This window comes from Sturnus vulgaris, chromosome 4 (assembly GCF_052056855.1).
Source record: "Sturnus vulgaris isolate bStuVul1 chromosome 4, bStuVul1.hap1, whole genome shotgun sequence".
In the NCBI taxonomy this organism is placed as follows: domain Eukaryota; kingdom Metazoa; phylum Chordata; class Aves; order Passeriformes; family Sturnidae; genus Sturnus; species Sturnus vulgaris.
In genome coordinates this window covers 10,025,830-10,048,554 of record NC_142246.1, presented here as the reverse complement: position 1 = coordinate 10,048,554, position 22,725 = coordinate 10,025,830, and the positions used below count along the sequence as shown (strand labels likewise).

General features: G+C 40.8%; 1 protein-coding gene across 1 annotated transcript in view; it reads left to right on the top strand.

Annotated features, from left to right (window-relative positions):
• Positions 1-22,472, top strand: part of CPZ (carboxypeptidase Z) — a 35,115-nt gene extending 12,643 nt beyond the window's left edge. The window contains exons 3-11 of the mRNA XM_014895290.2: positions 354-728; positions 2,076-2,288; positions 4,319-4,515; positions 5,423-5,584; positions 11,471-11,629; positions 16,011-16,146; positions 17,232-17,371; positions 20,011-20,110; positions 22,018-22,472. Of these exons, the coding sequence (XP_014750776.2) occupies positions 354-728; positions 2,076-2,288; positions 4,319-4,515; positions 5,423-5,584; positions 11,471-11,629; positions 16,011-16,146; positions 17,232-17,371; positions 20,011-20,110; positions 22,018-22,373 (1,838 nt within the window). The 3' untranslated portion in view covers positions 22,374-22,472. The remainder of the gene's footprint in view (positions 1-353; positions 729-2,075; positions 2,289-4,318; positions 4,516-5,422; positions 5,585-11,470; positions 11,630-16,010; positions 16,147-17,231; positions 17,372-20,010; positions 20,111-22,017) is intronic.
• Positions 22,473-22,725: the final 253 nt, after the last annotated feature.

Here is a 22,725-nt window from a genome sequence, read left to right as displayed (position 1 = left end):
AAAAACCTGTAGGATCTCACACCTACTTGGGGAATCCATGTGACAATTCAAAGTCAGGGGAGAGTGATATCATAAATATTATTTTATTCAGGAATCTGAGTTTTTCTCACCAGCAAGTTCCTACCTTTTTCTTAAGAATTCTCTGGTCAAATTCCTAAGCTCAAATTATATCTCCAGAACCAAGCATGCTTCTCATCATCTTTCTATAAGTGGTTTTAAATATGCAATTCAGTTTGCAAACTATTTCTGGCCTACCTGGGAACTAAAGAAATAAGTTCATTGGATATGGTATTCTGTTTGTCTATTCAGAATGTCAGTGAAGAAAGTAATTTTTGCTATGTTCCTTTTCATAGCAAAATGCGTGGATATTGCCCTGAGTTCTTGTACTGATGTTGCCTATACTCAAATGGTGTATCCTAATTTTCTGGATCAGAAGTCTCGAGAGGTGATTGAGTACAGCTCTGAGTACCTGCTCATCAGTGTGCTGCACAACTTGCTCCAGGGGGAATGCAACCCCGACCTCAGGCTCCTGGGCTGCTCCGTGCTGGCCCCGCAGTGTGAGAAGGACAAAGCCATAAAGCCCTGCAGGCACGTCTGTGAAAACCTCAAAAAAAATTGCCTTCCTGCCTTTGATGCAATAGACATGGCCTGGCCCTACTTCTTAGACTGTGACCGGTTCTTTGCTGGGGAGGAAGAGGGGTGCTTCGACCCGCTGGCAAAGCTGCGAGGTGAGGAGGGGAGGAGGCTCTGCTGGCACGCCTTGTCTGCACAGGGAGGGGCTCATCTCACTCGGCTTGGCTTATCTGTGTGTCATGGCTTGAAAGCAAAACCAGTGAGAGACTCCAAGTCAGAAATACAATTTAATAGGAAAAAAAAAAAAAAAAGAGAGAAAAATACAAGACATGCAATAGTACAGAAGAAAAGCCACTGACAGAGTCAGAATACAACCTGACACCCCACTAGTTAGGGTGCTGGTAGCAGTCCAGATGAAGTGCTCTTGTTGAAGTAGTGATCCTGTAGAAAGGTCTGGTAGCTCTGGAAATCAGTGGGTAAGGACTGCTTTGGTGTTCCAAATCTCAGTTTTTATCTAGGTAGGAAATGCTTGGCTCCTCCCCCCAGATGGAGCATCTCCCCATGGGATGATGTAATTTTATCAGCCATGCAGTGGGACTCAATGGCCCATTAACACAAGATATCTCTCTGGAGGAAGGATGGGTTATGGAAAAGATAAAGAACACTGCGTTACCTGGTTTTTAACAGATGGACCATTAACAGAAGATATCTCCCACAGAAATAATGATTGCTGCCCCAGGTGATTTCAACAGATGGTGATAGAGTACATACTTTGGACACATCTTTACATTGTAACCCAGGAAACTGTGGCACAAAACGTCTTTGCTTGTCACCTCAGCCTATTGTCTTTGTAGAGCCCTGTAATGTGCCATTAATTTTGCTCCACCTGTTTTAAACACTTAATTAAACTGTACTCAAGAAGTATCTATTTCTCTCCCTCATTTAGAAAGAGCATCAAGACAGGCAGCTCAGAGCAAGATATTTGGATGTGTTTAGAAAAGCCCTGTCCTGTATGATAGCTGTCTATATATTTGAAATATTTTATTTAAAAACTGAAACTTTTGTGCACTTATAAATCTGTGAGTGCCTGTCAAGTTTAACAGCTCATTAAAATATTCTTATTAATGATTGTCACAGATTTTTGTTTGGATTAAAAAGATCCAGATAGCTGAAGACAGATGAATCTCATTTTAAAAAATGATTCACCAAATTTAAAGGGAAAAATCTGACAATTTGTTACTGAAATGAGCTAGCATGCCAAAAGTCAAATTTAACTGGAGATTGCACAAATATTTGTTAGTGTGCATATGCATTAGTAGGATTTTGCAATCAAAACATGCCACAATAAAGTGTGGGATGTACTACATACATTTAAGGTTTTGATTGCTGCTTTGTTTTCTGTAATTCTTCTACTTATAAAGATAATTTGAAAAAAGTGCAGGTTTTCATACAGTCCTCTGAGCACTATGGTTTTAAACACTGTGTTATATTTTTTATTGCAGGGGAAGTAGATGCTGGGGAAGATTTGCCTTCAGACTTGCCAGCAACTTTTATTCAGTTCAAACACCATTCATATTCCCAAATGGTGAGCACGCTGAAGAAGACTGCTTCTAAGTGCTCCCACATTGCAACAACTTACAGCATAGGTCGCAGTTTTGAAGGGAAGGATCTTTTTGTGATTGAGTTTTCAACCAAGCCTGGACACCATGAACTGCGTGAGTTATGTCAGGGCTGGTCAGGAGACCAGATTATCCAAGGGAAAACAGGCCCTTTTACTGGGACATCACTTAAACTGTAAAAAGCATTGTTTCTAAAACATTTCTCCTTCCTTGTGTTCCTGAGTCACAGTGATAATTTATGATTCCTTGTAGAAATTCTAAGCCAGCAGCAATTTCATTACTGTTATGAGCTCTGTGCATGACCATGCTTGGTAATGCTGTTCCTTGTATCAATGTGTATTTGGTTGTAGTGATATCACTGTTATTTATTTGTGCCCAATGTACAAATTTGGGATACTTTTCTGTTACTGACTTGCCCTCACTATCATCTACCACCTCCTCACTGTCCTTCACATCCTAAAATACACAAGTCTTCTGAGAAGGCCTCAGATAGAGAAGGACATTGACATTAAAAAAGGATGATTCAGCACTGAAAACAATCCTCCTCTACAGAGATTCATGTCAGAGTAACATGCTGATGGTGGATGATACCAGGAATTTATTTTATCATAGCCCCTGAATAGATGCTATTATACTACATGTAGATGCTAAAATATACATTAGGATATGAGTTCTCACAAATTTTCTGCAGAGGGGAACAGTACAAATCTCTATTTTGTAGTTTCATCACAAAGACAGCAAGGACTAGATTTTTAAGTGTTTTAAATTCTCCACAAAGCAGATAACTTTCTAGGGCAGCATTAAGTACTGTTTTCCAGTTACCAGTTCCCAGGTCAAAAATTATACTTGTCTAGATGTGGTGGATAGCTATGGCCATTGCTGAGAGCCTCAGATTGCTTCTGACCAGAAGAACTCCAGCACCAGCACATCCTCAGCAGTGTGGCAGAACTGGATGATATCTGGCCTAATACTTTATTGAGATTATGATCAGGTCAGGCTGCTGTGTCCTCTGTGTGCTGTGCTGCAGGGGACTCGGGGAGGACAGCAAAGACTGGTCACTTTGTTTGCTCTCAGCTGGGCTGCCTTGCATGGTCTAGAGGTATTTTGAGGTGCCTTTAAACTTAATCAGGTCCCAGTAGATGTCATTAACAGAGCAAAGATCTACTTGCATTTTCCTGGCCTATCACCCTTTGTCTCTTTTTCAAAGAAAGTAAGTTGCAGGTGTCTTTTTAAGCTTGTACCCCATTTGCCAGGAAAACACAAAGCTTCTGAATCAGACTTTTAAATGAAAACTGTGATATGGCATGATAAAAGATGATAGTTTAACACATTTCCTAGCATTTTTCTCTAAATCTGTTGCTTCATGCTGCTCAGGGCAGCATAAAAAGAGGTAGAAATAGCTCCAGAGCTGGAGATTTTGCCAGTCTGAGCAAGTGGCATAATAGCTCTGCACCAGGCCCCCTTCAGGGTCTAGAGCTCAAGGCTGGCTGGGATCAAAGGCAAAGACGAAGGGGTAGACAGGAAAGGGTGTCTCCAAAGTGCACTTATTTTCCACTTTCCATTAGTCTCTAAGGAAGGATGGAAATTGAGAGAGTAACTGCAGGGAATTGCAAAATTATGTGTTTCTAATGGGCCTATTCCAGGGTTATTTAGCCTGAAAGCCCCTTTTATGCATAACCCAGCTTCTTTTTCAAATAGAGGCATAATATATTACACATCTGCAGGTCATTTCTAGGATCTGTGACAAAATAAGGCACTGAAGGTAGGTCAGGGTGCCAGGGTTGTATTTTGTTCTTTGCCAGCCATGGCTGGGTGTTTTTGTTTTCAGCATCCTTTGCTCACAATTAATGATGACTTTAGCAAAAGCTCAGAGCATTGATCACCTCTTATGGTTTGGAATCCTAATAGTTTGGGCTTAAGTTTATTTCACACTATTTAAACTGTTGCTGAACTGGTGTTTAATGGAGAGAAGTTCACCTAGAACTGCTGTGCTATTTGCAGGAACGTGTGCATGAAATTAGTGTAAACAAAACTTTGACTCATAACTAAGCAACTTGGGTTAGTCTGATTTTGGAAGCCACTCAGGCATAATCAAATAAAGCATCTCGTTATTTCACATTCCACAGTCAAGCCAGAATTTAAGTACATTGGCAACATGCATGGAAATGAAGTTGTGGGGAAGGAACTGCTGATATACCTCGCACAGTATCTGTGCTCAGAATATCTTCTAGGGAACCCTCGCATCCAGACCTTGATTAACAACACCAGAATTCATCTCCTGCCTTCACTCAATCCTGATGGGTACGAACTGGCTGCAGAAGAGGTAAAAGTTGTATTAAAGGCTATGTTCAGGCCTTCATGTTTCTATAATTCCCATGGGAAAGAACAAACTGGGAGGAGAGTCATGTAAAAGGGGAACACCAATAATTGACTGCCAGAATCCCAGGTAGGCTTGGTGGTTCATTGCTTTCCAAAGATGATGTGAAGAGGAAATCAGAGCCATATTTGTCAGTTTTGCTGTCTGTATGTGATGATGTGGGAATGACTGTTACTTTTTCACCCACTTAGCACTCTGCTATCAGTTCTAGAACAAAATGCTTGACTCACTCTAACAACTTACATTATTTTATAAGGAAATGCAGTTTAATAACATGATGATGTTCCCCCTCTTTTAAAACTGTAGACATAATGAAATGTGAATATTGTCTGTACTGTCAAAGTTTCATAATGGATAGCAGTTTTCAGAGATCAACTCCTGTCTGCGAAAACTAAGAGTCTATTATTTGTTACTTGACATTCTTATTTCCCCCTCTCTATTTTCTCTACCACTACTAATGAGAAACTAGACCTTTCTTTCTCTGTTTTTATGTGGTGAGCTCTGTCTGCTGTATGAGTCTGGGGTTATTGCACGCTGCCTCATCCTGTCTTGGGCCATCAGCTGTATTTTCTTTTTCTCCTCTAACCCACTCTGCATGCTGCTCTGAGCAAGAGGCTCCTGTGTTCCTCTCATGAGTCATATCACTGGTGAGTGAAACACTTCCTGAACGCTAGTTAATGCATTAATATTCATGGGGACAAAATGTGATTAATTAATAAGCGTGGGTTTTTTAACAGTACAGACATTTTCAGTTTACTTATTTTAAAAACTTCCCTTTGATTAATCAATTTCCACAAAGTGCTATTTTGAGACAGGGAGCTATTCTGAAATTGGCTTCTGTGTGACAAAATAGGGGGCTGGTTACAATGGATGGGTCATCGGACGACAGACAGCTCAGAACTTGGACCTGAACAGAAATTTCCCAGACTTGACATCTGAGGCTTACAGAAGAGCTGGGATTCGTGGGGCCCGTCTGGACCACATCCCCATTCCACAGTCCTACTGGTGGGGTAAGGTATGAATTACACATTTTATAAATCATATATACTACAGAGCAGCTCAGGAATTAAGAGACTGAGATTGCTTGTTCTGAAGTTATTTGCTTGCAGTCAGATTTTATAAGTAGGACTGAAGTAGACAGGCTCAGAATTGGCATGAAAATCATGGTGTAGGTCTGGCCAAAGAGGCAGGTGTCACAAATAATTTGGAAAATTTGTGGATGATATGAACTTTGCTGGTTTAGATTAAGAATAATGACTGCTATGAGGGGGTCACAAGTGTGTAATGATTCATCATTAGTGCTTTAAACCCTGGTGCCTGTTAGAGCCTTTATGGATTTGGTTGTGATTGCAGCAAGCCCTGCACAGGTTTGATGCAATAGGAGTTTCTGCCATGGGAAATGTACAAAGGCTGCATGTAAAGCTGTGTGGTGTCACCTTCCATTAAGAGAGGATGTTTATAAACGACTGTAACCATACAGAGCAGTGAAACAGCCTGTAAGGCTGCAGAGGTGTGGAAGGGAAAGTTGCTGCTGCAGGGTGGGACCAGGATGGAGGCAGCACTCCAGGGCCTAACAGTCATCATCACTAAGCTCTGTGTAATGTAATGTCAAGAATGCAAAGCTCAGCCCTACCTGTGCTGCTGAGCACAGCAGCCCCAGCACAATTCTAAATTGACCTTAGCTGCCCTTGAAAGAGATTTGAGAGACCATGCCTCAGGTTCCTACTCTGCTGCAGGTGGTCTTCTGTAAAGCCAGGTCTGAATCCCAAAGGCATCCCTGATGCTGCTCCAGTGTTCTACTACTCCATTACACATTAGTAAAACATAGATAAAAGCACCTCACTTCCTCAGGATAATGGGCATGTGAAAACACAAGGCTGTAAGAGGCTCAGTAATGCACAGTGTATTAGACCACTGATTTCTTCTATAATTAAGCTCAAGTATATATATTTATTCTATTTTTTTCTATTTTTTAAAGTTTATATTTATTCCATTTTAGCATGTAATCACAGATCCCAACCCCTGGCACTGAACTTCTGCATAGTTATAAGGTCACAAGATTAAAAGTTTTCAACTTTTGACTGAATAATAACACATAACAGCGAGCTGGTAAATGCAAGTGGAGTTCAGAGCCTCTGATGGTAAAGAAGGGTTGAGAGCTGTGGAGCAGAGCCTGAAGCCAAATGAAAATAGCTGAGAGGGAAAAAACAGGTTTTAGGAGAAAAGTCAGAGAGATTTTGATTCACCCTTGTGGTGAGTTTCCCTAGTTGGATGCCAGGTGCCCACCAAAGCCACTCTATCACTCCCCTTCAGCTGGACAGGGGACAGAAAATATAACTAAAAACTCCTGAGTCGAGATAAAGACAGGGAGAGATTGGTCACTAATTAACATCAGAAGCAAAACAGACTCAACTTGAGGAAAATTATTTGTATCTAATTTATTATGAATCAAAATAGAGTAGAGTAATGAGACATCTTAAAGACACTTTCCCCCCAACTCTGCCTTCTTCCCAGCCTTAATTTTGCACCTGAATTCTATACCTGCTTTTCCCCTGTGGTGCAGAGGGACTGAGAATGGGGGCTGTGGTCAGTTCATCACACATTTTATATGGTGCTCCTTCCACCTGAGAGGGAGAGCTCCTCAGACCCTTCCCCTGCTCCAACATGGAAAGGAAAGGATGGAGATCTCCCTCCAGCCATGTGCTCACTCTCTCTCTCTGTGTCCAGAAGTGCAGGGTTGAGGACCCAGGCAGCACTGAGGAAGGACAAACATATCTTTGACCTCTATTTTTATGACAGAGCCTGGTGCAAACTGTGAGCTTGTCTCACACTGTGCAGCCCAGAGACCCTGTAACTCTGGATTTCCTGGCTCTAACCTCCTCCAAGTCCTGCTTCTGCCCTGGTTCTTCTGCTGACCTGAGAGAGATGGTCAGTGGCAGGCAGCCACTCGCAGAAGTCATTTTTACAACCATTTATTTAGCTTTCTTAAACACTGTGTAACATCACAGCAGTTTATAGAGGGATGGGTGGAGACAGCCAAACATTATTCTCACATTATCCCACCACAGCTCTGGCCTGGCTGCAGCATCACCCTGGGTTATCTGTCACAGACAGGGGACCAGGGAGCCTTGGCACACAGCCACCCCTCCCTGCCTGAGCTCTGCCTCACTGGGGGCTGACCTGGGGTCACAAATACATCACTTCTCCCGCAAACCTTCTCTTGTTTTTAAAGAAGAAAGTGGCTATCCAAGGTACTCCTCAGAGCACCAAAGCTTAGGGAACTTCTAGGTGCTCTCCTGGCCCCAAAGCTGGGCCTCACATAAACAAGTCTCCAAAAATCTCTGAATCCATATGCTTTACAGAGCAAATGAGGGAACCAGTGGGTCTGTGGCCTTGGTGGCATCACAAAATCTCCTTGCTGGCTGTAGTTTCCTATGGTGCACAAACCTGGCAGTAAGTGGTCTCACAGCCTTGTGTCTCCTCTGCTGATGGTACCACAGCACTGCCAAATCACTCGTCCCTTAATGAGCCTCGGTTTTGTCAGGCAAATGAACCCACGGCTCTCACAGTGTTTCTTTGTGCCTGCAGGAGCATTAGGTTGAATGTTTCAACACCAGCCTCTCCCCTTTCATTTACTCGACACTGTTTGTTACCTGCCTTATTAAAGCAATTAACCTGAGTGTTGCAGGACATTGTACAATGATCAGGAGGCAGAAAGCAGCTCTCAGCCAGAGCTCTTGCTGCCTGAAAGCCTGGCCTCCTACAGCATGTTTTGTTTTATGAATTGTTGTAATAAGTGGTGTGAGGGCTCAGACAGACAAGCTTCATCTGAAATATAGTCAGTTCAATTGTCTTGGTTCAAACAGAATTCGGAAGTCTATGCCTGTGGAGGCTGGCATACTCTTTAGGAAAATTAGTCTGGCTGCTTTTAAAAGGGAAGAAAGAAATCTTTGAAAGCCATGGAGACAGTGACTAATTGCAGTATAATCGATAGAAATGAGATTCAGGTTTAAACATGGTAGTGGCCCTTCTCGCTATTCATGCAGAAATAATTTTGCTATTTTCTAGTTGTGCTCTGAATTGTTCTTGTGGGATGGGTACTTTAAAATTGATCTCATCTAACTTAAAAGCAAAAGCCCTGGTGAAAAAAAAGGAAAATAAATTAAACTCCACAAAACCCACATTAAAGGAAAAGTCAAAGGCCAGAGTGGCGTAGATAACATCTGCTATCATCCAGTGGGCTGAACAAGAATATGCTAATTTCAAAGCCTTAATCATTGATGTCACTGAAATGTTATTAGAATAAAAATAGCGACATTGAAACTCCTGTTTTCACAACGTTCACTTCAGTAAGACACTGCCTCTGTGAGACAGCACTGTCTTGAGGCTTATGAAGGTGTCTCTTTGGCCAGCTGGCTGATCAGGATGAAGGACTGAAATCAGGAGCTCTCAAGTAATAAATGCTCTCTGTGCATTTTATTCTTGTCGACTGAATTGCAGGAGCAAATTAAAAATCGTACCAAGGCCCAGGGCTGCTGTTTGAAAGCAGAGCTGATGCTGTGTCAGGCATGGCCTCTCTGGCTGGGCAGCAAGAGCTGGGGCAGCTGCAGCAGGGCAGAGAGCTGGTGAGATTTTAGGGCAGCAACCTCCTCAGAAGGGCTGGTGCTATGGACTTGGATGGTGTGAGCTTGTTCCAGTGCTCAACCACCCGGAGAAACTCCCAAATTGCCCAATCTATGTGGCAGGCACAGACACAGCCTCTTACAAGCCAATGGGGGTCTTCTCTTCAGAAGAGATGGGCTCAAAGGATGAACTTCCATGGTGCAGGTGGAAGTGGCTGGTTCAGTCCCAAGCACTTCTGGGATAAAGATCATGACCAGATCATCCCAGGACACTGTACAAAGGCCAGAAAAACAAATACTTTGGTGCAGATAGCATTCTTTGGACACTGCCATGTTTCTTGTCAGGAAGCCTGGGGGCTGCTTTCTTCTCCCACTTCTGCATTCTGTGAGTGGGTGTGTGAGACTGCAAAAAGTCCTTTATTTTTGGAATGTCCTTTATCTGCCTTTTTAAATTGATTTTTTTTTCATGTCATGCCCTTCCTGGAAACTCTGTGTTTAATATTCCCTATTATGTAAAAAATCCCATGATTAGGAGTCTGGTGTGGAAAGTGCATTCTGTGTGTTCCTTAGTTGATCAGACTTCACTTGTTACATCCCATTTTTAAGTTTCCCCTTTATAATGCCAAAGTTGAAAGGGTTGTGACACAGAGATTCAGGCTGACAGACAAAATGAACCTGACCCTTTTCTCCTGGGGATCAGTGGCACAAACTGGCTTGTGTTCACATACCAATCACAAACCACTGATTTAATGATTCACCTTGCAGCAGTGGGAAACTCAGGATCCCATTTCCTCCCTAGTACAAGGTACAGCCTTTCACACTTGCAGTGACTAAAGGCACTACTTCAAATCAATAGCTACAGAAGGGCATTTTAAGGAATCCCAAAAACTAGAAGGACTCAGTTAAAAACTATGGCATCTGTAGAGAGGTAGTCTCCTGCTTGGGTCAGAAGTAGACAGGGCAGTATCTTCTTAAATCATTCCAGGTAAAACTATGTTTAGACATGGCTTTTTTCCTTGGCTTTCTGCCTCATTGATGGAGTTATAATCCATCCATCGTGCACCTTAACAGTGTTTTTCTCTGCTCCACACCTGGGTTTGTGGATCTCTAAAGGTTTTTTTGACAATAGCAGATTAGGGACTGATCCAAAGAAAACAGGAATTACTATTGTTGTAACATGAGTTTGTAGGTCTTTAGGGGCTTTATTTGGATGGTTTGGTAGTTTTTATCTTGTTTGTTCTGGATGTTTTTTCCCTGCACACTGTTAGTCACTAGGCACTCGGGATCCCTGGCTGCCTGGTTTCCTGACAGCTGATGGAGAGAAAGCAAAGGGTGATGAGCAATCCCTAAAGCAGCCCTGAATAGATGCTGGGCTAAGTTCATCACAACAGATATTTCTTATTTTTATAAAACCTGCATATCTGCAGTTGTGTAGGGTCCAGGTGAGCAGCCTCTGCCCTCCTCAGGTTTTCCCCAGGTAACTTCCCCAGCTGCAAGGAAAAGAACTTCAACTCTCCAGAGGCACCGGTGTGAGTCTGGGCTTGCAGGGACCGGCCACCAGATGCCACTGTTATCCCTAAGAATGCACTGACACCGGAGCTGGTCCCACAAAGTCCTCCCCAGAGACGGGCAGAAGGAGCCTCCTGCGTGTCTGGCGCTTGAACATCTCTCGGAGTCTGCTGCCCCCTCCCTTGGTTGCTGTAACTCAGGAGGGAATGTCAAAAACCCCCTAAATTTGGTGACTTATCTGCTACAGTTCACTGCAGACGAACTGCAGTGCTGTACTTTATATGCATTAGTTTTCATTTATTTACAGATTAACCTGGATCTAACGGTAGCAAATGCATTTTCAACAAGTGACGAGAATTGCAAATTTATCCCCCAATTCCAGTTTGTCCATTCAAAGTCAGTCCTGCTGATTCAGAAATGAAATTAGATAGTGAGTTAGGTAAGTAGTGATAAAATGCCACAAGTTTTCCAGCCTTAAGTTACTGCCATTATCATATGAAAATGTCCCTGTAATGAAAAGTTTATTCTTCTGTCAAATTTTCTCTTTTTTTATTTTTGTTCCAGTTTTTCCACAGCGAACAATGTGTATCATTCCCTGGAGAAAACTGATTTTCTGCCTCAAGGAACTTTTGGGGTGGAAGAGCCAAAGAGCTTCAACATTCTCCTTTCGACACAGTCTCTTCTCCACTGGGCTTCATCCTGCCCAGGATCTAATCCCTTTGGATGAAAGGCTAGTCACAGCTTTTTTTTTTTTTCCTCCTGGATTTCAGGTGGCTCCTGAGACAAAGGCAGTCATGAAGTGGTTGAGGTCTATCCCGTTTGTGCTCTCTGCCAGCCTCCATGGGGGTGAGCTGGTTGTGACCTATCCTTATGACTATTCAAGGCATCCTATGGAAGAAAAAATGTTCTCTCCTACACCTGATGAGAAGGTAATATTGTTTTTGTAGGGTTAGGATGTGGTTCCATTTGTGGAGCTATGGAAACATTTACTTTTTATAAATAACAAACTTTGATTAATTTAGATCATGTACATATGTGTATACGTATGCATATATGTATTAAATGTATATTAAATAACATATGTAGATGTTGCAACCCTGGATACTGAGAATTTTAAAATTTCTGTGCTAACAAGCACTGACCCTCAGCAAAGCACACCTTTTAACTGGAGGCCGTGGAGAAGGCTTCCAAAATTAAATAATAGAACTATGATCACTAGTGTGTAATTTGAATAAATGTATGTGATACAATATAGTAGAAAATTTAAAATTTAAAGTTTTAGAATATAACTATATATGAAAAGCAAAATGGAAGTTTTAGGGCGGAAGTTTCTTTCTTCTTCACTTTCTTCTTTATGAGTCTAAGTAGTACTTAGACTCATTAAGAAAAAAGACTCAAAAAAAGTAAAACGCAATATGTATATGCATAATGCAAGTCTATATACATATATATACCATGATATCAGCTCATTTGGGTAGAGCTGATGCTAATAATGCCTAGGTCAAATGTTCAATCCCCACAGAGGCCTTTCACTTAAGAGCTGGACTTGATGATCCTTGTGGATTCCTTCTGACTCAGAATGTTATGTGACCCTAATTGATACACTTACTTAACGTAATTTAAAATATAGGATTGTTTACACACAAGCTTGGTCTGGAAAGATTTACCTATCTTTTGTGAGGCCAAATATGGTTTCATAAAGCACAGATTAGGAAAATACAAATTTTAATTTTTAAAGGGAGTAGGCTGTAATATTTTTACCAGTGATTTCCAGAAGAAAAGGAGCAAGCCTGACCAGCAGTGTTATTTTCCTGTGGAATCTATAAAGAGTACGAGAAAAAAGACTCGTTACCATATGGTGGCAGCCTTGTAACACTTATTCAGGTCAGATGGATGAGATCGGTTTCCCCCTCTTGTCCCTGGAAAGTTTCTCATTTGGGACTCACTGTAAATCTTCTGTGAAATTTTTTGCCATCTTTCCTATTTCCCTTTGGTTTCCTCAATCTAGTATTCATTGCCGACATGCCCACCAGGAGAACAGCCAGCAATTCAGCCTTCTAGTGTGTGCTAAAAATGTCTGTGGCCTCTTAAGAACAGTGATTCTTTTTATAAACAAAGAGCAGTTGAAAATAGTCAGAAGTTGATCTTTGACTTGAAGCATCCTTTATCGTTGAGCATATCTCTAGGCTGACTTCTTCTGAAATGACAGTTCTCACTAACACATATTAAATATTTAAAGATGTATGACTGTTAAACATTTTCTATATCAATCCATTTCTTCTGAGCTGTACAGTGCCTGCTGATTGTGTGTGTATGAAAATGATTTAGCAGTAAAATTAACCAGGCACTGCACAGCAAAAAGCCTGTGTAAGAAATATCTGGTGGGTGCTAATGCAAGCTGCAGGACCTCTTGCTGAGGACTGGGGGAAATCATAAAATTGAGCTTTTACATCCCATTGCCTGGGCTAGGGCTATCCTGTGCAGAGCTGGTGAAGGAATATTGCCATGTGTGCTTCATCAAGCAGTTCACCCCTGGAATGGAAGCACAGCAGTACTTCCATCATTTCCACTCAGGGACAGCGTGTGTATTTTGAGTGAGAGGATGCAGCCACACAGACAAAGGGCTCCATGCCAGTGTGGTGCACACCTGGACAAACCCTAATGGCACTCCTGGCTTGCAACACAGTAAGACAGGGAACCCCATACAGGTGACTGCTGCATAGTCAGTGACTGCAAAGTCTGGGAATTTGGCTACAAGTCTGGAAGTTTAGAACATACAGGGGAGGGTTGGGGATGTCCTCAATGAAAAACCGATTTTGCAAATGACTCATCACAGAAACCTTAACAGCACTGTCAGTGTCACTTTAAATTTTACTCAGAAAGATATAAAACCTGTACCTGTGAAGTGACCTGCATTTAAGTTATGTGATCTACAGCTGCTGCTGTCAGGGAACCTGCATGCCAAAATACAGAAGTTTGGTTATCTGCCATACATTGGCCATAACCACTGCTCTGAATGCTGACCTGCTACATTTGCTGTGCAAGAGGAAACTTGCAGACCAGGGTGACAACAACCAGGGTGAAATGCTGGCCATGATATAGCCAGATGATAGCCAGATATTAAAAAATCAAATTTTGAGAAATGTATTCAAACCATGTTTCCCCATTTGAAAATGCATCTGTGCTGCCACCTCCCCGTGTCCATCATGGTGCATGTGTGGAAGCACAAGGATCTTCTCTTTCCTCTGCTCTAAGACACTGCAGATTTCAAGTCTCTTTTTGACCTGCACCACAACCTGGGCCAGTACTGGCTGAGAGCAAGGACTCTCAAAGCTGGACCATGTCCTTACACTCATATTCTTGCATCTGGTTGAGCCCACCTCATTAAAAAATTTCCCATATTTTGGGGTTTATGGAGAGGATGTTTTAATGCTCTGTGATATACAAGAAACTGAATTGATGCCTCTGCTTACCAAAGCAGAAATATCCACACCAAGTCAAGTTCACTCCCTCTGGTGAGTTGAAACACTCCCTTCCCTCCTCCTGAAAACTCAGCCTGTGATGGTCAGTGGGGTAAAAGTGCTGGCTGAGGTAACAGCACTGACCTCACTTTATGGAGTGAAACCTCACACTCCCAAAGCCACAAGGATTCCTCTGTTTTTCCTCTTTTTATTCCTCTATATTATACCTCAAAATCTAAGTTTCCTTGAGGTCCATGACTAGTCATACATTAGCTTCTAAGTGATAACAAATGTATTGTTATCCAGGATCTTTAGGTTTTTTGGGGTTTTTTTTTGGTTTTTTATTTTTGTGGGTTTTTTGTTTGTTGTTTTTTTGGGGTTTTTTTTAATACATTTCACTTTCCTTTGGAATTCTCACTTTCTCTTCTCACTACCACTTGTCTTCTTTCACTTGAACTAGTGGCCAGGCAACAACCTTCCATGGAAGGTTCAGAATTTGGACCCAAATTCTTGTAGAAATTAAAGATATTGAGCCTGTCACTGAACTGGTGGCAGTAAAAATTTTTCTTAATATATTTAATTAACATCTATTTTTTCTCAGCAAAACTTTGAAGGACACTTAATTTTCTGGTCTGAGCAATATTTAGACACATAGAAACTTAAGGGAGTTACAAAAGCATTTTATATTAAGTCTGGATTTTTAGTTTCTGGTCATCAGAAGTATTTCAGTAAAGTATCTTCACACTTATATTAAACTCTCTTTCCATCTTTCCTTGGTCACCTACCCGATCCCATGATTGGCTCAGCCATCTGATTATTAGAAACAATCACAAATATCAATCAATGTTGTGTGCCTTGTCATTTTGGTCTTTGTCCTTGATGACAACACTAGGATAAAGTTTTAGGATCACTTCTAAAGCTAGGATTTTAGCCACCAAACTTCTTGCAATAAGCAATATGGAATGAAACTCATGATAATGAATAGTAGGATCAAGTAGCATCTGGTAACTGCTGTAATTTCATTGTTGAAATCTGAGTCTAGCCTTAGCAGATGAGGTTCAAATAAACAAAAAGGAGAAGGAGGATTTTTGTGCAAAGTTGGAATAACCATGGGAGAGGAAGTGCAGGAACATGATTCAAATAAATGGTTTCTTCAGATAACTGCTCTTCCTTCTGTCTTCACTACATGTTCTGCCACTGTCCCTTTCTGTGTGGTGACTGCTCTGCTCTTCATCAGTGACAACACTCTTTGGAAATCAGTGGTGACATCCTACATCACCACATCCTATCCTTCACTTTTTAGGAATGGTTTCTGCCCCACACATAAGCAGCTGTCTCTGAGATTAAACTGGCAGGTTTTCCTGTGTGAGTGATAAGTGCAAAGCAAATTGACACTGACTATTTTAAGCAGCAGCACTCAGGGTGAAGATTTAGTTGGGCTGAAGGTAATATAGGTATTTTTTAAGAGGTAAAAATATCAAGAGCTAAAACAAAACCTAAAGGAGGTCTAAATTTCAACTTTAAAACCTGAAAACCTGGGACAACCAAAAATGTCTTCTGTTCCTGCCCCAGGTGGTAGACTGAAGCCAAATATCAAAAAATCTACTGGTATTTAATATGTTGTCCCTGGATAAATATATTTGATTGCACAGTAGAACCCTAGAGAAGAAGGCAAATCAAAATTTCTTAGTGACAAACGAAATTTCCTAGCAGAGCAGTTCATCACCTCCTTCAGTCTCGAGGACACAGGGTGGCTCGTTGTCTGCACTCACAACAGCAATAGTTAACGACAGCAATGGCAAAGCTTTCAGTTTGTAAAAACAAACATATTTCATTCCTGTCTGTACAGGTGTTCAAAATGCTGGCTAAAGCCTATGCAGATGCACACCCCGTCATCTCGGACCGGTCCGAACTTCGCTGTGGTGGGAACTTTGTAAAACGTGGAGGTATTATAAATGGTGCTGAGTGGTACAGCTTCACTGGAGGTAAAACCACTTTACCATCATATCAAGTGAGGTAAAACCTCTACGTGACCTTTATAAGACACCAGGGTTTGAATAAAATGATTTTATTCATTTTGGTTTGGTTAAAGTCCCACCCTGCAAAACATAATTTGTAGGGGATTTAAGTAGTAAAATCTATGTTGGTATTGTTTTTATGCAGATAAAACGGGATGCATTCAACTCCAATGGGACTTGAAGAAAATTAACAAGTTATGCAAGGGTCAAAATTGTTATTTGTTGTATCATATCATATTTTTATTTCCAAATCTGACATGTAGAAATAAATGCTTAATGCTATGCTCTTAGTCCTTAGCAACATGAATCTGAATCCATCTTGAAGACTATGCATGTGCTGCTTTCTCATCTGTTTAAATAAATTCCTTTTTCGGGGACAACTACAACAGAGACAAACAGCCAATTCATTTGTGCTTCCGTTGTTAATTTGATTTCCCCAATAATAGTATTTTGTTTTCTTTAGAATTCCTTCAATACTGGCATGGATAAAATATCAGTGTTCATAAATTTTCAGCAGTGCTTCAGTTGTTTTTCCAATAGGACTCAGCTGGATCCCCAAATAATTGTGTTGAAACTAGACATTTGGAAAGCTTTGGGGCATGTGTGAGAATTAGGTTTAGATCTCTTTGGCTTACATTCTTCCCAAAATTATATCCAATGTCTTTTGTACAGAAACAGTTTAGAACATAATAATGGCAAAAGGTCATTTCTGTTCTGGTGACCCTTGGCAATCACCTCTGATACAGCAGATTATACAATTACTGTGATTAACCAATCTTTATTGCTCTTTTGCTACTTCTTGGCCAGGTGAATAATAATGTAAAATTATGCTTTTTTGCCTGAAAGAAGTGTCATTGTCATTAGTTAATTTATAGTTGAAACAAGTTGTAGAATTTTTAATTTGTTGAATACTTTTTATATATCAGCAAGCACTTTTCACAGTGTAATCACCCACACCCATGGGGATGGCATTCAGCTGACTGCAGCAGTAAAGCTCCAGTTAAATCTACATGGCTGTTCATGAGCTCTCCTCTTTCTTTTTAAACCTACAGGTATGGCAGATTTTAATTACCTTCACACAAATTGCTTTGAAGTTACTGTGGAGGTAGGATGTGAAAAGTTTCCTTTGGAGGAAGAACTGTTTACAATCTGGCATGAAAACAAAGGTGCCCTTCTGAATTACATGGAAATGGTACTGCTCTGCTTTTACAGACCGTTTTGCTTTCTGTTTTTCTTTTTCATTCTTTGTCAAAAGTAATTTCTTTGCTGTTTTCCTGGTTAGCTCTCGAGATGGTGCTGAATCAATCACCACACTCCTCCAGGAGCCCCAGTCCCTCAGTTTGTCTAGCAGGACACACAGGTGGTATTTTTTCTATGCTGCAGAAGAGATTGAGATTGAGGACTGAAAAGGCCTTGAAAATAGTGAGGAAGGGAATTATCTGTGAATACTTTGGGCAGCATTATTCATCAACTGCCCAAAATTTAATACTTGAGAAAACCTGAATATTCAGAAAAGTATGAATCAGCCTTCCTACTGAGGACTAAAGCAACAAGATCTGTTCTCCAGAGAGCTTCCTGAAATTTTCCTTTCCATATTCCTTCCATGTTTGTGTCCCAAACCCTACTCTCCCACAGCAAGAAATTTAGATTCAGCTGAAATATTGCTAGAAGTGCCATTTATACACTTTCCATCTTGATTTCTTTATGAAAGTTATTAAATATCTGAAGCCAAATCTTCTAAAGAACTGTGTGTCTTTGAGCATTAAAACATACCACTTAAATGTCATTTTTAATAATAGTTTTTAGCTCAGCAAAAACAAATACCTCACTGACAATAAGTAAGTGAGCACAGAAACAGAAGTTGCTCGTCTTTCTCCCAGCCATTAGTAGATTAGCTTTCTGTCATGCCTTATTTTGATAGAGTATTCAGTAATTTAAAATTGTTAGGAGTATTTTTATGGCCCTTCTAAGCAACCTCTTGCTACTTGTGGTAAGTATTATCATTCAATAAAGTCTACAGTACAGACCACCAAACTCATTTCGTTTTACAGCTGTCTGATGAAAATGAGTTTTAGTGAATCCAAATGGAGCTGGGTTAAATCCATATATATTACAATTGAAGTCTTCAAGATGTAAAGATTTTATAGTGTGAGATACTGTAGAAGTCTGTGCTGGAAAAGCTTTTTGAGTAAATGCAGGACAGTAAGCAAAACAACTTTGCAGATAAGGATGACTGAATTACCCCCGATAAGGATTAAGTCTGCCATAACCAATTCAAACTTTTCTTATTCTGATACATACCAGGCTGTTTGGTGTGTGTACAAATCCACTTGCCTTAACACACAGAAGTAGAATTCATTTTCCTAAACACTGATCTGTTCCCCCCATCAGAAGCAATATCAAAACACCCCACCAAACTCGTGACACCAATTTGAGGATAAATGAAATATAGTACATTTACCAAAGCAAAACCAAAGCAAGATTGTTAAAGAAATCTCAGTTTTGTAATTTTTATCCTGTCATGTTATAATTGCAAAAATTATTATTGAAGCTGGATGAGGTCATACAACTTTGAGTATGTCTACATTGTAAATTGAATTTGAGTCTGAAATGACTCTTCTGACCATATTTACTCTCTATCCATATGATAAATCCCCAGGTTCATGCTGCAAAGCAAATTGCAGTGCTTCATTATAAGGGATAGTTTTCAAATCCTTATATTGAGTTGTTCCTAAACCTTCCAGTGAATAGCTTCACTCAGTATGGAATAGCTGCTTAACAAGAGCAGTGACAATACAGTCTCAAATTAAAAACTGCTCTCACTAGTCTAGACTTTTTTTTTTCAAGCTTAGTGTTATCAATTACTGTGAATTTGGATACTTTAATGGTTATTTTTAAACATCTTTATAGTCCAACAGAAAAGCAAATATGTTTTTCTCCATTGTTTTGATGCATTGTAGTTTTTTTCTATTCTTCTTTTGTGACAAGGGTACTGGGGAAAGTGAGAGGAAGAGAAAAAAAGGAGGTGGGGAATTTAAGTAAAGAACAACTCAAGTTGGTTGTAGTTTTTCAGAGAAAAAATCAAAATGAAACTATTTTTCAATTAAAAAGGTCATATAGATTTCCTGATATAAAATATTTTAAATTTAGAACACTATAAAAAGAGAACCTCGAGAGGCTTAATGTTTAAATACTTGGAAATTTTTTATATTTTATATTTTGTTTTTATTTTATTCCAATATAGCTGTTTGTGCACCTCCTCGTATGACAGCATTCACATTGTTCTTTAGTTTGTCACCAAGCACATTTCTCAACAGCTCAAGCAGCTCAGTTCTGTGCTTGTAGAGAAGGGGAAATGTCTGTCATACACACTGCTGTCAGGACATTCTGACAGGCAGTGAAGTGTAGGCAGCAGAGTGATGATGAGTCACAAGTACCTGAAGGTGCCTTCTCATTGTGTTCAGAGCATCACATTGGTTTTGAAAGCCTTAACTTTTCATTTCTTCGGTTCTGTGTCTAGGGCAGACCTTCAGAAACAGCCCTTAAATACTGTGGTCAGACCATGAGGTGCCAGTGATTTGTGCAGAGAAGGGTCTCTCAATGCAGAGCCACATACCTATCCCAAAAAAGCTCCAGTTCCATGATCCCTTTCCCTCAGTCCCCTTGGACCTCCCTAAATAGAGAATGTGATCTGAAAGAGCATTATCTCCTGAGAGCCTCAGGATGGGTTGAACTTTTTGACAATTGTTCCCTCTCTACAAAGATTTCCTTGTGATGAGGAGGTGGTATTGTAGTAAGTGACTCCCATCTAACTTTGCTTTGCTTTGCCAGGTTCACCGGGGGATAAAAGGAATTGTGTCTGATAAGTTTGGCAACCCAATAAAAAATGCTCGTATTTCAGTCAGGGGCATTCAGCATGATGTCACTACAGGTAATATTTCCAATTAAAGATTTTTCCTGGGGCAGAATGAAAGTACTGAGAGCTTAACCTGCAAAAGTATTGTCATGTTTGGTAGAAATGGCACCTTAATGGAAAACTGAAGGCTCGGGAGGGGGTTCTCTTCTAGGATAAGAAGAGAAAAGACATGTCAAGCTGGCTGCTAAATCATTGCTGTCTCTGGGATGATGAAGTTCTGGAAGTGAAAAATTTCACCTGGAACAGTCTGCTGTCCACCAAAACCAGTGTTTGGGGGAATATGGCAACAGCTCTGCTCAGAGGCTGTAACTTAGCATGTGGAGATGTGGAATTAGTTAGTTGAGATATTGTGAACATGGTGTAGGTAGTACAGTCAAATCCTCTCTTATTTTCACAACTAGAATAATTGCAGAAATCGAAGGGTCCACAACTTTTCTTGTTTATGTGGAAACGCATAAATTTGTGCAATTTTTGGACAATTATTAGAACATTGAATTATGTCCACTTTATACCAGTCACCAATTGCTAAACACATATTGAGGCATATACAACTGCTACTTTTCACAGTCATAAAGTTCTAAGCTCTTAGGCTGTCACTGAAATCAATGCTTTCTTTTTATTATTGATTTCAGTGAGAACAGGGTAGCCATAGAAGTGCAAAATAGAAGATATGAATGGTTACATTTTGCTCTAATGATAGTTGTTGAATCAATTTAGAAAGCCAGAATGGCTTATAATGTAGTGGATGTTTTCCAGCTTTCAAAAAAACTAGCACTAGAGGGGATACAATAGTGGAGATGATGCAGATTCTTGAGGCTGGTGGGAGACTCTGGCATGAATTAGGGTCTTTTTCAAACTTCTTCCCATACAGTGGCTTCCCATTGGCAGTGGATCTTTAAAGGAATAAAAATTAAATAAAAATATGTTTACACTGTAGGAAAGAGTATTTGTTCAGAGCTAGGTGGGGTTAAGAATGATATATGATTAAAAAGTTTTTTGATTTTAGCGTTAAAAAGAACTAAGAAATTCCACAAGAAAATAGTATTAATGCAACACTCACTGAGCTAAGAAACTTGCCATTCAAAATAAAGGAAATATAAAATGATGAATAAATTTTTCAGTTTTAAAGCTCCCTGCTTTTGCCTGCAGGGTCTAACCTTCAGCTGGAGGAAATTTACACCCATTTTACGCTAATGACAATTTATACCAGCTGCAGCTCCAGCTCCATAGTCTTACATGCAAGAATGTCTCCAAAGTAATTGAATGTAATTTAATAAAAAGAGGGGTTTCTTAGCTCTTTAGACATTATATATATATGTATATATATTGCAGCCTGGATTCTGATTTCACTTTTTTAAGTTTCACATAGTTTTAAATTAATTTCTTTGGGAATAATATCTTGTACCCTTGGGAAAAGCAGCATGAAGGAAAGCATCTCTTCCCTGTGATACAAGAGCAGCAGTCACTACCATTTTGTACATGTATTTTGCTCCATTAGCTCCCAAGGGCCAGGTTTCCACAGGCAAAGTCTCTTCTCATCATCTAGAGCTTTCCTTCAGATATTTTTAAAAATCTGAGCTACTCCCACAGCCTGCCCCGTGGCTGTCTGAGCCATGTGTGTGCTCAAATGTGTGTTTGAACCATGTGTGTGCTCAAAGGTGTGTCTGAGCCATGTGTGTGCTCAAATGTGTGTCTGAGCCATGTGTGTGCTCAAAGGTTTTTCTGAGCCCCGTGTGTGCTCAAAGGTGTGTTTGAGCCATGCGTAGTTGCACGTGCAGCTACAGAGGTGGCGAGGCTAAGCCTGAGCTGGGTTTTGTTGTGCCTGAGCTGGGTTTTGTTGTGTCTGAGCTAGGTTTTGTTATGCCTGAGCTGGGTTTTGTTATGTCTGAACTGAGTTTTGTTGTGTCTGTGCCTTTCCCAAGCTGCCGACGGGGACTACTGGCGACTGCTGCCGCCGGGGACGTACATCATCAGCGCCCAGGCACCAGGCTACAGCCGGGTGATGAAGAGGGTCACCATTCCCACCAGGATGAAGCAGGCTGGGCGCGTGGATTTCGTCCTGCGGCCCGCGGAGGCCTGGCCCAACAAGCTCCTGCGCCGCTCCATGGAGGATTCCTACGACCCTTACGACCCGCTGGAACTTTTCGACCCTCACGCCCAGCAGAGGCAGCCCGAGGCTCGAGGAGGGTCCTCACCAGGCAGGGAGAAGCCATGGTGGTGGTCGTACTTCAGCTCCCTCGACCTGCACAAACCCCTGTGGCTGCTCAAGCAGCGCTGAGCGCATCGCCGCGCTCTGCTCGGCGAGCTCCCTTCCAGACACCCTCGCTGCTCCTGGCAATATTTAAATGTTTCATTTGAAAATATAATATTAATTCAAGCACGCTTGCTTCTTTTGTCTTCTCTTCACACACAACTGAGTATATTCAAGTGGGTTTTTAAGTATTAAAAACGACGGTGCATATCCATTCAAAGGCCAGATTTTATGCAGTTTTTTTTTTCTTGGTAATGCTCTGTACTTCTGCCCATGTAGTTAATCATCACATTCATTATTTATTAGGTTCTAAGTACCTGCAGGAAAATATTCCTGATCCTTTAATGCATTTTTGTACATGTTTTAATACATTAATGAT